General features: G+C 42.7%; 1 protein-coding gene across 4 annotated transcripts in view; it reads left to right on the top strand.

Annotated features, from left to right (window-relative positions):
- The first annotated feature begins 1,081 nt into the window (after positions 1-1,081).
- fndc3a (fibronectin type III domain containing 3A) overlaps positions 1,082-15,250 on the top strand; it is a 41,679-nt gene continuing 27,510 nt past the window's right edge. Inside the window, exons 1-3 of one of the 4 annotated variants that reach the window (XM_031863485.1) lie at positions 1,082-1,188; positions 1,466-1,619; positions 4,350-4,493. In XM_031863485.1, coding sequence (XP_031719345.1) covers positions 4,383-4,493 — 111 coding nt within the window. In that variant the 5' untranslated portion in view covers positions 1,082-1,188; positions 1,466-1,619; positions 4,350-4,382. The other 3 variants (XM_031863484.1, XM_031863486.1, XM_031863488.1) reach the window with 3 other exon arrangements.

Genomic DNA, 15,250 nt, shown 5'->3' with positions numbered 1-15,250 from the left:
CACTTGTTTATGCCAAAGCTTTACAGACTGTAATTTGACGTGCTGGTATTTTATTTGAAGATAAATTCATAGCCTATGTGTCGGTGAGTATAATTAGTGTCTTATAAATGAACTAATATTAATATATTTCAAAAAGTACTTCCATTTCCACGTGCACCTTTAGACACAGTCTATATTACAGCTAGTGTTTGCACATGTTTGTTTATTGGGTAAAATAAAAACACTTTATTGAAATATTTAATTTTGATGCCACTCACTTTACATAATACAGCTCCTTAATATGTTGTTTGGCTGTACCACAGGTTGTGGTTTAACAATTGTTCTGCATGTCTAAGTTGGAGTTCGGCACTGTTGCATACCATGGAATGTAAAGGGCTGCACACAACCGGACATGCTACGTGAATTTACTTAAAAGTATGTATTGTGATACTGAGTTGTGATTGATTGATTGTGATGTTTCCTGTCAAACCTCAGTGTCAACTTCCTGGGACTTTGTGTCAATCGGGAGGTATAGTCATGGACATTTAAGCATCCATATGCAACCACAATTTATATCTTTCATATATAATGTCACACATGGGAGACATTATGACTTAATATAAGATAGATAGATAGATAGATAGATAGATAGATAGATAGATAGATAGATAGATAGATAGACAGACAGACAGACAGACAGACATATACTCAAATATTATTTCGTAATGAATGAAAAAAAATGCACAAAACATACTTGAAATTAATTTATTTCCAGTTTACTTATTGGTACTTAAAGTGAATATATTTTCTGTACAAGGAATGTGGAGAAAAATGGAAGATCTGTATCCTTTGAAGGCAATATGATGCTGTGAAGGTGGACCTGTGAATAATTCACTGTTCGGAAGAGCAGGACTGAAGATCACATTAACAATTGAATGTGTTTCTGACTCGTTTGTTTCATGTTTATCTGCGAATTACTTGGTCAACAAACCGATCACGGACACGTCAACCTTTAGTTCCTCCTTAAAACCCTGAACACGTAGACAGACAGATGACGTTTATTAATTAACGGTACGGTGTACTGACCACAACCACGACACAAGCTAAATTACAACGGCGTGACAATATTATAAATGTTTCTCTTCGCTATCTTGGAATTTGGGATTCGTCATGACTTGCTGTACCACACGCATGCGCACACAGAGCCCCGTAAGCGATGGTGAAATTCCTGACTTTTTTTGCGAGGAGCAGGGTTGGATGGAAAGTTACGTCGATAAAACTGTCAACCAGGCTGACATTACCGATGCTTAACACCATCACCGGTGCTCGCTAGTAACTTCGCTGTGTTTTAGGTGCAGCCGATGCGAGCGGCTGTCGTTGAAATTACGAGAAAAAGCAACATCTTCATCTTGCTAACTGTTAGCTTGGTAGCATTAGGTAGCTCACGCTAGCATGTCACATCTCGCCTTGTCTTGTGTTTATCTAGGTAGCTAGCGAGGTATCCGTCTCAGGTGTTGCAGAGAGTAGCTGGTCATCGGAGCTCGCTGACGTGAAACATTTCCGGAAGAGCTGCAGAGGAATCATCGCTGTGCATCGGCGTGTCTGTGAAGACTGCTACTACTGCTGTGCCGACTGACAGAGTGAGTAACGCTAGCTGACAATAACCCACTTATGTTACAGTCTATGGTGCATTTCATACGAGGGACTCGAAGTAAAACTCTAAGGTTATCGTTCGTGAATGAGCTAACTTCCGTGTTATGTTGCAATTAGAAAACGAGCAGCTAACGTTGTGACATAACGTTAAGCACACACACCTGTAGCTAGAGTAAACGCTTCTATTGGCTGCGAGGTAGCTAACCTAACGGTGGGTAATTTAACGTCAGCCATTGCAACAAAAAAAATAAGGAACATTACCTCTGAACATTGACTTTAGTGTTACCAGTGCGACATGTTTAACATGCTTTTAGTTGATACAGCGTTACGTTGTAAGGAAGCAGAGATAGGTTTAGCTTAGTGGGTCAAATACATGAGCAGCTGTTACACCATGTGAAGCTGTCCGCCATAGAGAAACATTTCTCCAGGTGTTTAAAGGTAACCCGCCGAATTGGTTTAAACCTTTTTAATCGTCATTAGAAACTGACGTTATGCCACTTTTTCTACTTCACAACAAGGAATAAACATAAGTGCTGGCTAGACACAATGTGCTATTATTCTACCCATTCGGGGTGTTTTCCCCATCTCACCAAAACTGTAACTGAAAAACAGCTGTTGTGCCCTGGTTGACTCCTCCATTAGCTACAGTCAAATAGGATCTACAGTCAACAACAGATGTTGCATAAGTAATGTTTATTGTGCTGCAACAGGAAAAGGCTGTTGCATAGTTAAAGTCAACCGCAATGGACTTTTAACACTGGAGGCTGTGGTGACCTGATTATTTATCAACTTTTATAGCCACGTCTTATCCTATAGAAGGGACAGGAGCAAAGATGGGAAAGTACCTCCACTGTGTGTTGTTAGCACGCATTCAGCCTCCACAGGTACTAAAAACTGGTGTGTAAAAAAAACAACTTGATTCCACCCTTATGAGATGATGTCATTTCTGGGTTAATTAACCCTCAAATCTTATTTTCCACCACGAGTATAAAGTGCCAATTTGGAGTTTCATGAAGTGTGTGATTGGGGATTCCCCTTTCCTCTGTCACTAACACCTCGCTAGCTGTTGTGTGAGCGGTCTTGGCAAACTTATTTTCGACTTGAGCATGAATCAATGTGTTGGAGAGTAATGTGCCAAGGGATTGACTCAGAGGGCCTCATGATATCACATGTCGGTCCCCCGCTGCTAGTAATGGTTCCCTCAAACCCATTATAATGACCATCACCCGGTGAACTGACTTTGTTGTTTAAGCTTAAGGATGGGAGGGGCTAAAGCTAACTGATAAGCCAGATCACCGGGAGGTTTAAGGGCGCATGCGCTAGATTGTAATTAGGTTCAAGGACACATGTTACATTTCTCTCGTGCTGTTCTGTTGTTTTTTTGACAGAATTTCTGAGAGCCAGAGTTGGTGTATGTGTTTTTCACAAGTGATCAGTCAGCGTGGCCCTTTGTTAGGCTCATGTCATTGCAGTGTATCTAAAGGCTCTGTATCTTCCCTGTTTACTCTCACAGGGTTTGACTTGACATGAGCTTACGTATTATCCCTCTTTGTTGATATGCATTTGTCGATTGCTTGAATTTGTATGCCTCCAGGGTCAGCTTTTGAATATTTGTGGTTGTTTATGTGAAGGATGTGAGCACACATTGGACCGCAGTATGTGTTATGTGGCCTGAGAAACAATTCATTTTTTCAGTAGAAGGGGTTAGCATGTTTTCATATGCAACGATGTCTTTAAAATAACAATTAAGTTTATCTAACTTTCTTAGAAAGGGAGACCTTTCCCGTATATGACAGGAAACGGGTACATATCAATAACTACTTTTCTTTAATTTAGCTGTGATTTATTGTTGTTAAAACAGAAACTTAGTTTTGCATCACATTAATGAAAATTGAGACACAAATTCCATGCAAGTGGAGCATGCAGCAGAGGCAAGTACCAAATAGGATTAATAGACAAGGTTGACTCCGTGTCAATGTTGTCTATTGACACGCTCGTAAGGAAATGCATCTGATCAACCCTGTATTTGGTTTGCAATCACTTTAGTTTGGATGGAATATCTTTTTTCAGTCAGCTGAACTGGGCTGCTGTGCCAAAATGCTGCCGGTGCGTGACTGGCAGTGGAGAACGGTGGATGTGCTTTGAAATGAATTATCACGTGCTCCAAATTCCCACTCAGTGCGGTTCAGCGAGTCGCAACGTCTTTACGGAGAACAGTGCATTTAGAGGTTATTTGTGTCCCATTGCCCGACAATTGTTTACAAATAATATTTACAGTGTCTCTTTTATATTGTATTGTATATTGTCACTCTGTCATATTGTTTGCAGTAGTAATCGGTACAAATATCCGTCCTTCATCCATCCAGAAAGGATCCTTCATTTTCATAACCTGCCTAAATCTTAAAGCCAATAACAGCAATAATGTTTCTGTTTTTGTTGTATTATTAAACCTGTGAAACATAAAGAAATCACACTTCAGAATAAGCTTAGTTAATCATAATTTTGATACACGTATAGCGATTCACAATTTGTGTGTAGTTCACATTAAAGGCATTCACAACCCAACATTATACAGATGGGTGAGGAGGAGAGAGAAACCACATCCTGTGGTCATTCTGGGTAATGTAGTTCTCAGCACTGGTCTAATGACGATGATGCCACATGTCTTGGTGGTATACTTTTGTGCATTTTCACTGATTGCATTGTCTTGGTTGCAGGAGTTCCTCTTCACTGGTGTGAATGAAGGAGACATGGCAGACCACACCTCACCTCTGGAGTCTGGCCAGCTTCTCAGCCCTGAACTCCAAATGCTGGCCTCACCACCGCCCCCAACCATGGTCAATGGGGAGGGCCCCCAGCAGGTACACTCATGTCTCCCTGCTATTGGTCTCAGTCGCTGCATCATCAATCTTTATGCAGTCTGCCTTGTTATTCCAGTTGAAGGAATTTGTTAGGAGCAGAGCCTCTGGCTTATTTTCTCTCTTGTTGGCCTTTTATTGAACTATTTTGTGTTCCTACGATGTAGAAGGAAAAAAGCTATAATAGCTTGAGCTAGTTTTATGTGTGTTTGTCAGAGATATTTGAACAATTTAATGCATTACACTGGGCTGCTTTGCAAAACCATGAATATCAATGCATTAAAATGCACTACATTCACAGACTTAATCAGTGAAATTGGGAAATTTCAGCAGACCTGTGCACTTGAGCACGTACTCCAATAGAAACACTAGAGGCAGTGACACCGTGTATGGTTTGACCAGCGCAGCAGGGAAACACTAATGTGCTATTTGGCCTGATATGTAGTGCAGCAGAGGCTGGAGCCAGGGTTGTGTGTGGGTCAGGGGATAATGAATCAAAAGTCGCCTGCATGGAGAGTCTGTTAATATAATCACTGTAGAAAAATCAGATGCCGCTGTGTAAATTGGTTTAATTTGAATTAATTTGTTTATATTTAGCCTCAACTTACTCCAGCAATATTTTCAAAAATACTCTTTTGACTCTTATCGGGCTGCTGCGAACTCCATCTGCGCTATTGTTTCCATCCAACTCACTTTGACAACGGCATACAACATGCACCTCGTGTGAAACCTGCTAAACAAAACATGCACATTTGAGTAAGTATTGAAACGAGTACTGAAACAGCCCAAACGGACCCGCTGTCCTCTCCCAGCAGCATATTTCACAGGCAACAGGTGCTCGTTAGTCAGGAACCACAACTCTCTCGGTTTTGATAGCAGCCTCGGCTGTATGGGTGCAGGATATGAGCTGATCGCCTCTCGTCAGTATCAGCGTGAGATTGAGTGGCCCTGACAAGCCCAGGCTATTTCTCTGTCATTTTTGATGGTCATCTGTTCAATTTGCTTAAGTTTCCATGACTTCTTTCTGGAGACGGGTGGTACCCAACAGTTCCATCTTTTCCGTCATTTCCTCAGGCTTATGCAGTTCGTCTAGATAAGACTCGCTAATATTAGCTCTGCCCCATAAACGGGCCTTTCCAGTCGTCTCGTCTTTTTCCTCAGTGGAAAAATCCCCCTGGCCTGGATCTGGCTTTGTTCACGCAGAGATCGGGTTTAGCTGGTTGGGTTGTGATGGTGGTGTTCTCATGGAATTCAGTTACCTCCCCCCCTCTCCCGCAAAGGTTACCTGATTACCTGTGCTCGTCCCCTGTCTGTGTTTACGGTTTTTTATTTTATTTGTCAGAGTTGGAGGAAAACAGTTCCTACCTGGCTCACGTCATTGCCACCCTGCTGCCCGGACCAATTTGAGACGCTGCATGTTCATGATGGCTGAAATGTGCTACGAGGAGGAATAACAAGTATCGGATAACACAGAGCGGCTTCTGTGTTTGTCCAACGACAGCACGATGGCTTTGTTTATGCACCAGAGGTATTACTGTATATACCTCTCAGACATATCAATACCCAGCATACATTGTATACAATCGGATGCTGAGACAATTCATTGATTTGATGTTTTTAATTCCACATGAAATAAATTCTATGAGGTTTGAATTGCGGTAGCTTAAAAAAACAACAACAATATTATCAATGACAAAATAGCAATAGATAGAAAAGAATAATTTATTCCAAGTAGAGAGGACCCTTTGTCAAAACATGCCTCCTGCTGCATCAGCGACAGCGAACGGGCAGCAATACGAGGCCAAAGCTTTTGGGCAGCACCCATTACGTGTGTAGTTTTCTCTGAAATGCTGCCAGAGCTGGATATTATGCGCTGCGCTTCCATGGCCAGCGTCATCTATCTGTAGCCAGCATTTTCAGCACAGCTCTACGGGTGCATGTCCTTGCACATATAATCCCTTATTACCTCAGTTTTTACCTTTTGACCGTGAGGAGCTGGGTGTGAGTGTGCAGTTGGCTAATGCTAGCAGGGTTAGCTTGCCTTAGATGGACTTTCCCCTAAAGGTAACGTGTGTACCAATATATATTTTGAAAGTATTTTATGGTTGCTTAAATTTTTGGCATGGTTCTATTGTTTTTGTTTGCAAAATCAAAAGATCGTTGAAGCTTTGTACCTACATGTTAGTTTACTTGTTGTAAATGTGCACTGAATGGCGTGCTTCCTTTTTATTGTGAGAGTTTTTAGTACCTTGTGAAAGCTCATATGGCACAGAAGGCGATCTTGTGACTCATTTTAGGGCGTCTGACTACTGATCGTGATAGGGGATTATTATTCGATATCGGGCTTTTTAAGGACCGCTGTTTTGCGTGTCATTGCGAATAAGACGGCGCTCGTGTGTGTCTGAGGAGGTGTGTAAATATCCTGACAGCTGCAGAGCGAGGCGCAGGAACCACTGGAGGGGTCTGGGGCCCTGACAGTGCGAGGCAGGACGGTGGTGACAGTGAAGAGGATTCACAGCGATGGCTGACCCCTCCCTCCTCTGACACCTAATTCTTTGTTCTTGGTTTCTATCTTCCTGCCTCGGCTCGGTAGTAACGCTCTGTTGGACCAATTATTGTGAGTCAGAGAGGAAGCTGTTGTCTTGGGGTCATTACCTGAGATGATTCCTTTTTAGAGATGACTTTGGCTACAGTGTGATTCACTGCTTCCATCCCCCCCCTTATGTTGTTCCAGCTCTTGCCGTTTGGTTTGTAGCTATATTGGTAACGGATGAATCAGTCCGTTTCTGTCAATGTTTAAGCCCAGCTAATGGCTTATGTACTTAGCTGTTGTCTGTGCTGATGGCTATGTATATTTTCTTCCATTTTGTTCATTACCCTTTTTCATGAGGCCGTCCATTTAATGCGTTCATGTTCTTTTGTGCTTGCGTCAATATTCAAAGTCTGTTTGTAACCTGAACGACTGAAAGTGATAAAAAAAAAAAAAAAAAACCTTTTAGAAGTAGAAATGGTTCATTGGCAGTTATTTTCCAAAGTATAGTATCGGGGGGGTTGTCACTCCTTGGGTATGACTTTGTGCCGTGCAAACCCAGGAATCATCCAACATCTCTGACTATAAACTCAAAGATTTTTCAAGACTTTATAGGGACAGCGTTGAAAGAAAAGTATAGAGAAAGTGTTTTTCAATTGGTTTGAATTCCCTTTCTATTCTAATGTTTGTCAAACATAATCATGTCATTTTGTAAATCTTCTAAAAACATGAGCTGAGATTCAAAATACAAAAAGAAGCCGTTTGCTCCGGTTGTGTGAGAGAACACTCGGCATTGAATAGTCTCTACAAATTGAACAGGGAGCACACACAGCCGTGAGTGTGTCTGTGTGTGTGTGGTCTGGTCTGCTCGTGGCCATGCGTGGGCTAATGTTACTGTGGTATAGTGAGACCTCACCCCCGACTCGGCCGTCTTTAGTGCTGGCCTCGTACGCTGTAGCCACACACAGGAGACGGGGCCTTGGACATGTTGCCTGAGGACTCAAGATGTTGTGACAAAAGAAAAAAACACCAAAACAAACGCAGCCCGCTCTGCTTGTCGCCTGGTCCGCCACCGACTGGTCTGTGAAGATGGGGGCGGCCCACTGTTTGTCACCTGTTGTGAGGAGGTGGACAGTGCGTGACTCAGTGTTTAGGACACTTTCCTCCCAAAGCCAGGGAGAATAACCACAACAGTGCTACTGCACCAATACTGAGAAGTGCTGCATATTTCATCATGCAAACCAACCGATGCTGATCTGAGCTCCACTCAATAAGCGTTCAAGTACATGCACTACTCTAGTAAAGCAAACTCTAGTACAATACAACTAATTATTTCTGTTCAATATTGTAGAACATGGTCCCTTACATATTACGTAAACTGGCATAACATTAGTCAAACAAGCAGAACGTTTTGTTAGATTAAAATGGTGAATTATGTCATAATATAACTAATAATAAAGTCACAAAATAAATGAGTAGTGGTGGTAAAGTGATTTGAATTGTACATTTTTAGCATAAGAACTGTGTTCACATGTTTGTAACACAATCAATTGCTTTTTGTTTTGCACTAAAATGACAAATTTGTATTCTTCATATCAAATTCTAAAATTTGAAATCCAAATCTGGTCGTCTGTATTTTACTGCTAACAATCTGGCTACATGGAGCAAGACAAACCTGGGAGGAAAGTACCCGTGGAAAAGAGTAAAACATACATTTATGGAGGAGCACATAAGGCTTTATCATTAAAAATGGCCAAACGTGAAACTACCTTGAATTTTCCCGAGAGCACTTTGACAAAGTGACCAAGCTAGAAGGACCTGAGCTAGGAGGCTGACCTGGAGCCCAAGGACGGCTCCGACATTAGTGTAAAGTACCTGAACTAGTCCTCTAGGAGGACTGCACTCGGTGCAGCTCTTCACATGTCTGGAGCCAGATGGAAGGCTCTCCTGAGGAGAACAAGAGCGCGTGACTGCATGCCTGCTATTTGCAGAAATTCATGTGAAATTTTGAGAGGGCAAGAGCCAAAAGATAATGTGGTCTGATTGAAGAAAAAAAAGAATAGTCAAGCTGTAGTGGAGAGCTCGGTGTCACGACTGTAATAGCCTCTCACCTCCCTGGACCGGAGGGTTCTTTTTAAAGAAGGGAGCAAACGGCACAGTCAAAAACACGCAAAGTCACAGCAGCATCCTTACTTATTGGACAATGATCCTAACCATGTAGCCAGATCAATACTGGAGTGGCTGTTATTGATTTTATAATGAATCTTATTTAAAAGGAGTTCAGTGATGTTGCGTCAAATTTAGAAAGAAGCAGAGACATGACAAAGTCCAGATGCACCAAACTAATGACGACATGAAATTAATAGAATAGCAGGTATTTCTTGTTTTCTTAGTACCAGACCTCACATAATCAAGCATCATTTAAACAAATAACACTAAACACTAATATGTAACACTTTATGTTTCGGCCCATCAGGGGTCATTTCCTACAGTTGTCCAAGGACAGGAATTTTTGTAAGCAAAAAAAATAAATCTTCTATGCATAATTAGCATATTGTTAGTGATTGTTATTAACTTATATCAGTGTGAACATAAAATATGTGAAATCCATAGTAATAGTTAGCAAATACTCTCAGCCAGGGAGGCAGTCTGCGACATGCTGGATGGGAAGCTTCGGTGGGCCGTATGTGGCCGATGATCACTGCCCTTAGTCATCGTTGGTCAGTAGTGGTTGATGACGTGGTTTATCACACATAAATATAGACCGGCATAGGAATCAATATAGAAAAAATAGTGGAAAAACAAAGCAAGTGTAACGTATAAAACAGAAAGCTGAAAACACCGCGTGGCTCATGTTTCAGATCATAGAGCTTGTGCTTTGATAACATTTCCTCCGATAAATCCATAAAACAAAATGTGACTTAACATGGCTAAGAAGATACTACTTCTACTTACAAGGACTTGCTGCTGCAGATACTTCTTACTAGGACTTGCTGCAGCATGAACACCTCACTACTTTCCTGTCATGCAGCGTTTCCAGGGGATCTTGGAGGGTGGAGGATCATCAGATTGCCTCGACTTATCATTGCGCATGTAACGTACGCCATCAGCTGCAGGGAGGCCGGGTTTGGTTCCTGGCTAGTTCCGCCACTGGCAGGATTCCCCCCCCCCCCGCGTAATTTGGCTCCCGCTTCCTGTCCACCCAGCTGCTAGTTCACGTCAACGCATGGTAAACAATTAAGAGGAACAAATAGTGAGAAACCTGAGCTCTGAGTCACCGACATCTGAGAAACGTCAGAGCTAACAGCCATGAAAAGCACAGAGCGGGCCCTTTTTTTCTCCTCCGGGGTAATAAAACACAGCAGTGGCCATCTCGATTGATCCACACTCTTATTGCATGAGCTTCATACATACGATATTTACAACGGTGGGAACGAGACGCATTTCTTTTGGTGAGGGGGGACATACTGTTCTCTGAATCTGTGGCAGTTTATTTCATTTTCTTTGTCCCTCTTCTCTTAATGCATGGTTTCTTTCACCCAGCGCTCTGTTAAATAGATCATCTCTGTTTGTGAATGTGAGCAGGAAACCATTTCACATCACAGTGCTTAGTCATCTGTGTGAAAAGTAACCTTTTGCAGTATCCAAGCGCCTCTCTTCTGAGTCTATGCACTTCCAAAATGAAGTCCTCGTACAGTTTGACGGCGGCCACGCATCCAGTGACGCAGTGGTCCTACAGCAGCGCCGTGGCTCGGGCAGAATGTATCTGACGGTAGCAGCACTATACAGCTGAGCCTCGGGAGATTTAAAAAGCTTGGTTTGGGATTAGTGCTGCAACGCATCATAAAACTCATGGTTTGGATCGGATCAGCACAAAAGAAAAAACATAGCTTATTGTCGCCGATACTAATTGCTGATCATTGATGATCTATATTGATAGAAACGGATCCCTTTGTTGTTTGATTATACAGCTGATCTACAAGACCGTCCAAAAAAATCATTGTAGTCGATGTAAACCATAAAACAAAATGTCTAAATGTTGTTCTTTTACTTTGTTATAGTAGTTACACCGCTATTACGATCAAAGTCCTTCATTCCCGATAGCGATACCTGGGCATCGCCCGGTATAAAGTCCAGTGTGTGATTAATAAGCCGTGTGCCTTAATGTGTAAGGAAACATCAAACCTGACTTAAAGCTTTCTTAACTTTATCAAACAAAATGTAACCAATAAATACATGGATATAAATGTATTTTTATTTATTAAAATAATGGCATCCAATACCAGATCGGCCAATTGTCACGATACCTGATCCAGCTATGCAATATGGATATCATCTGTAGTTCATGTATGGATAAGGGTAACTATGATCAGAAGAGGAACTTGACCAATGTATTAATCGCCTCCCTTTTTCCTGCCACTTACACACATTTGCACTAAATATGTTGGAGACAAAGCTGCACAAAAACTGTGAAAAGAGGTTGAGCCTCTGTTGACTGTCTGACATTGATGTAACATTATGAGGCAATATTAGCAGTCTTAAGCATAAAATACCTGACAATACCTTGGTAACCCATCTATATTCTAAACCCCCAAAAACACTAATCACATCACGCAATACAAAACTATATTATGACGTAACATTGAAAGAAAAAAAAAAAATCACACCATTTCAGCCACAACCTCATTGTAATTCCATTCAAAAAAGTGAAACTTGTCTATTATATTCATTAATTACACACAGGCTGATATATTTCAAATGTTTATTTCTTTTAATTTTGATGATTATAACTGACAACTAAGGAAAATCCCAAATTCAGTATCTCAGAAAATTAGAATATTGTGAAAATGTTCAATATTGAAGACATCTGGTGCCACACTCTAATCAGCTAATTAACTCAAAACACCTGCAAAGGCCTTTAAATGGTCTCTCAGTCTAGTTCTGTAGGCTACACAATCATGGGGAAGACTGCTGACTTGACAGTTGTCCAAAAGACGACCATTGACACCTTGCACAAGGAGGGCAAGACACAAAAGGTCATTGCAAAAGAGGCTGGCTGTTCACAGAGCTCTGTGTCCAAGCACATTAATAGAGAGGCGAAGGGAAGGAAAAAGATGTGGTAGAAAAAAAGTGTACAAGCAATAAGGATAACCGCACCCTGGAGAGGATTGTGAAACAAAACCGATTCAAAAATGTGGGGGAGATTCAGAAAGAGTGGACTGCAGCTGGAGTCAGTGCTTCAAGAACCACTACGCACAGATGTATGCAAGACATGGGTTTCAGCTGTCGCATTCCTTGTGTCAAGCCACTCTTGAACAACAGACAGCGTCAGAAGCGTCTCGCCTGGGCTAAAGACAAAAAGGACTGGACTGCTGCTGAGTGGTCCAAAGTTATGTTCTCTGATGAAAGTACATTTTGCATTTCCTTTGGAAATCGGGGTCCCAGAGTCTGGAGGAAGAGAGGAGAGACACACAATCCACGTTGCTTGAGGTCCAGTGTAAAGTTTCCACAGTCAGTGATGGTTTGGGGTGCCATGTCATCTGCTGGTGTTGGTCCACTGTGTTTTCTGAGGTCCAAGGTCAACGCAGCCGTATACCAGGAAGTTTTGGAGCACTTCATGCTTCCTGCTGCTGACCAACTTTATGGAGATGCAGATTTCATTTTCCAACAGGACTTGGCACCTGCACACAGTGCCAAAGCAACCAGTACCTGGTTTAAGGACCATGGTATCCCTGTTCTTAATTGGCCAGCAAACTCGCCTGACCTTAACCCCATAGAAAATCTATCGGGTATTGTGAAGAGGATGATGCGAAATGCCAGACCTAACAATGCAGAAGAGCTGAAGGCCACTATCGGAGCAACCTGGGCTCTCATAACACCTGAGCAGTGCCACAGACTGATCGACTCCATGCCACGCCGCATTGCTGCAGTAATTCAGGCAAAAGGAGCCCCAACTAAGTTTTGAGTGCTGTACATGCTCATACTTTTCATGTTCATACTTTTCAGTTGGCCAAGATTTCTAAAAATCCTTTCTTTGTATTGGTCTTAAGTAATATTCTAATTTTCTGAGATACTGAATTTGTGATTTTCCTTAGTTGTCAGTTATAATCATCAAAATTAAAAGAAATAAACATTTGAAATATATCAGTCTGTGTGTAATGAATGAATGAATATAATAGACAAGTTTCACTTTTTGAATGGAATTAGTGAAATAAATCAACTTTTTGATGATATTCTAATTATATGACCAGCACCTGTATATACATGTGGGAGTGGCAGCACGGAGCAAACATGGTGCTTGCTGCAACTGGTTGCTTGACTCTGTGTTGCCAGGTTGACGGCTTATTTGACCTATTCAGTTGCTGGGGGTGCGTCTACAGTTCAATGAATAGAATCTCAGTAGAAGGCTCTGTTGTGGTAACTGTCACATTTGACTATAATATTTATCTGGACAGAAAAGCTGCATGTTTGGTTCATTTCGACATGTATTTTAAATGTCTAGAAAACAAAAGGGGGCGTGATTATCATGGAAAGATACATCCTTATTTCATCAGATTCTCAGCATCATGACCATGACACATCTTTTGAATTCATCAATGCAAAGTCCAGCTCATTATTCCAGTGCTTTCTGAGCAGTCTTCTTCTTAAACATTAAACTGATTATTGCTGCGAGTGGTTATATTATTCTATGTCCTTAAATTCCAGCTTCTTTTTTTTTTTTTTTTCCCCCGGAGTAAAAAGAAGCGTATGTTTCTCCTGGTGGAGGATGGGCCATAGGTGTACTACCCCGTGCGCAGCAGTATCCGTGACGGAGTATCCGCTAACTTGGCACGCGCCGAACAAGTGGCGAGCGCTGTCCCTTTAAGGAACGATCCGTTTAGAATGAATGAGGACAGATGTTACAGAAGCACTGAATACTTTGCGAGCTCTCTTGTTTTATTGTGTCGCCGTACAAATGGTGTCCCTGTTCTGACCGTCGGCGGTGCCGCTTTGTGATCTTTTTGAAGGCGGCGGCGGAGAACTCGAGGGTGCAATCGTCGCTGAACGCTGGCACTCTGAAATTGAACTCCCACCACCTCGTCTCCTCCCACCATCGATCGGAGTATTAAGAGAGGGTGTATGGCATGTCGCTCCGTGAATGGGGGAGAGAGAGAGAGAGCCAGGGAGAGTATGAGGGGGAGGGAGAACAGCGGGGGGAGGGAGTGGGACTGTATTGTAGTCGTATATGTCAGCCTCAGAGGCTGCGTGGGTCGCTCGGCTCCCTCACGCCATTGTTGTTGTTGTGAAAAAAAAAAAAGGCAGAACAAAGGACTCCCCACGCTATGGAACCCCTATACCGGTGTTATGATCACGCCCTGATGGAATGCTATTTAAATGAAGCACATTAAGGAGCACAGCGGGCGGTAACGGAGCTGGCACACAGTTGGTGACAGAGAAGAGAACTGAGGGCATCATTCCTCTCACATTTGGTTCCGTTTCCTCGGGTTCATCCGCCTCCCTTTTTTCCCCCCAGAGAGTGGCCACTGCTGATAAGGTTTCAATCCCTCCTCTGAAGGTTTGGAAGCGGACATCGCCGTGGCTTATTTGTTGAAGGGGTTGCTGTGGATACTGACTGGTAGGGAGGCTGCACCAGGAGCCCTGCTGCAGAGAGAGAGAGCGCCGCCGCTACGGAGCAGATGAGACCGAGCCACGCTAAGCAAACATGAGATTCATGCCACACTTTCTGTGAAGGCTGCATCCAGCGCAAGAGAGACCAAGCCCTCATCCGCCTACATAGCTCCTGCTGCACTCCTCCTCCTCCTCCTCGCCTCTCACCGGCTTCTCCCTGGATTTCGTTGCAGGAGTTGATGGAAGTGGAGGGTGTAAAGGATCAGCCCAGCCAGATGTGTTAGCATCGCAGGTCATGTGATTTCTGATGAAGTGGTGGAGGGTCTGGTTAGACCCTAGAGCATCTTTGTTGTGTTCGTTTTTTTTTTTTGTTCTTCCTTTGCCTGCGTGAATAGCGACGCCTGAATGAGAAAAAGCAATGCGGGCGACAGTAAGTAGCAGTCACATCTTCCAATGCAATGAATGTATCTGTGTTGATGTCAATGTTACTCACACTGCGAGGATTAACATTGGTCAAAGGGGAGGGATCGTCCTGGGAGGGGTGGACCGCACACACACACACACACCTTTGACTGTGAAGTGCTTAGACTTTGATTAGACCCCCCCCCCCCCCTGCCCTGCC

This window comes from Anarrhichthys ocellatus, unplaced genomic scaffold (genome assembly GCF_004355925.1).
Source record: "Anarrhichthys ocellatus isolate YVR2014 unplaced genomic scaffold, GSC_Weel_1.0 scaffold29, whole genome shotgun sequence".
Classification (NCBI taxonomy): Eukaryota; Metazoa; Chordata; class Actinopteri; order Perciformes; family Anarhichadidae; genus Anarrhichthys; species Anarrhichthys ocellatus.
The sequence above is the reverse complement of the archived record's forward strand: the minus strand, read 5'-3'. Positions and strand labels throughout refer to the sequence as shown.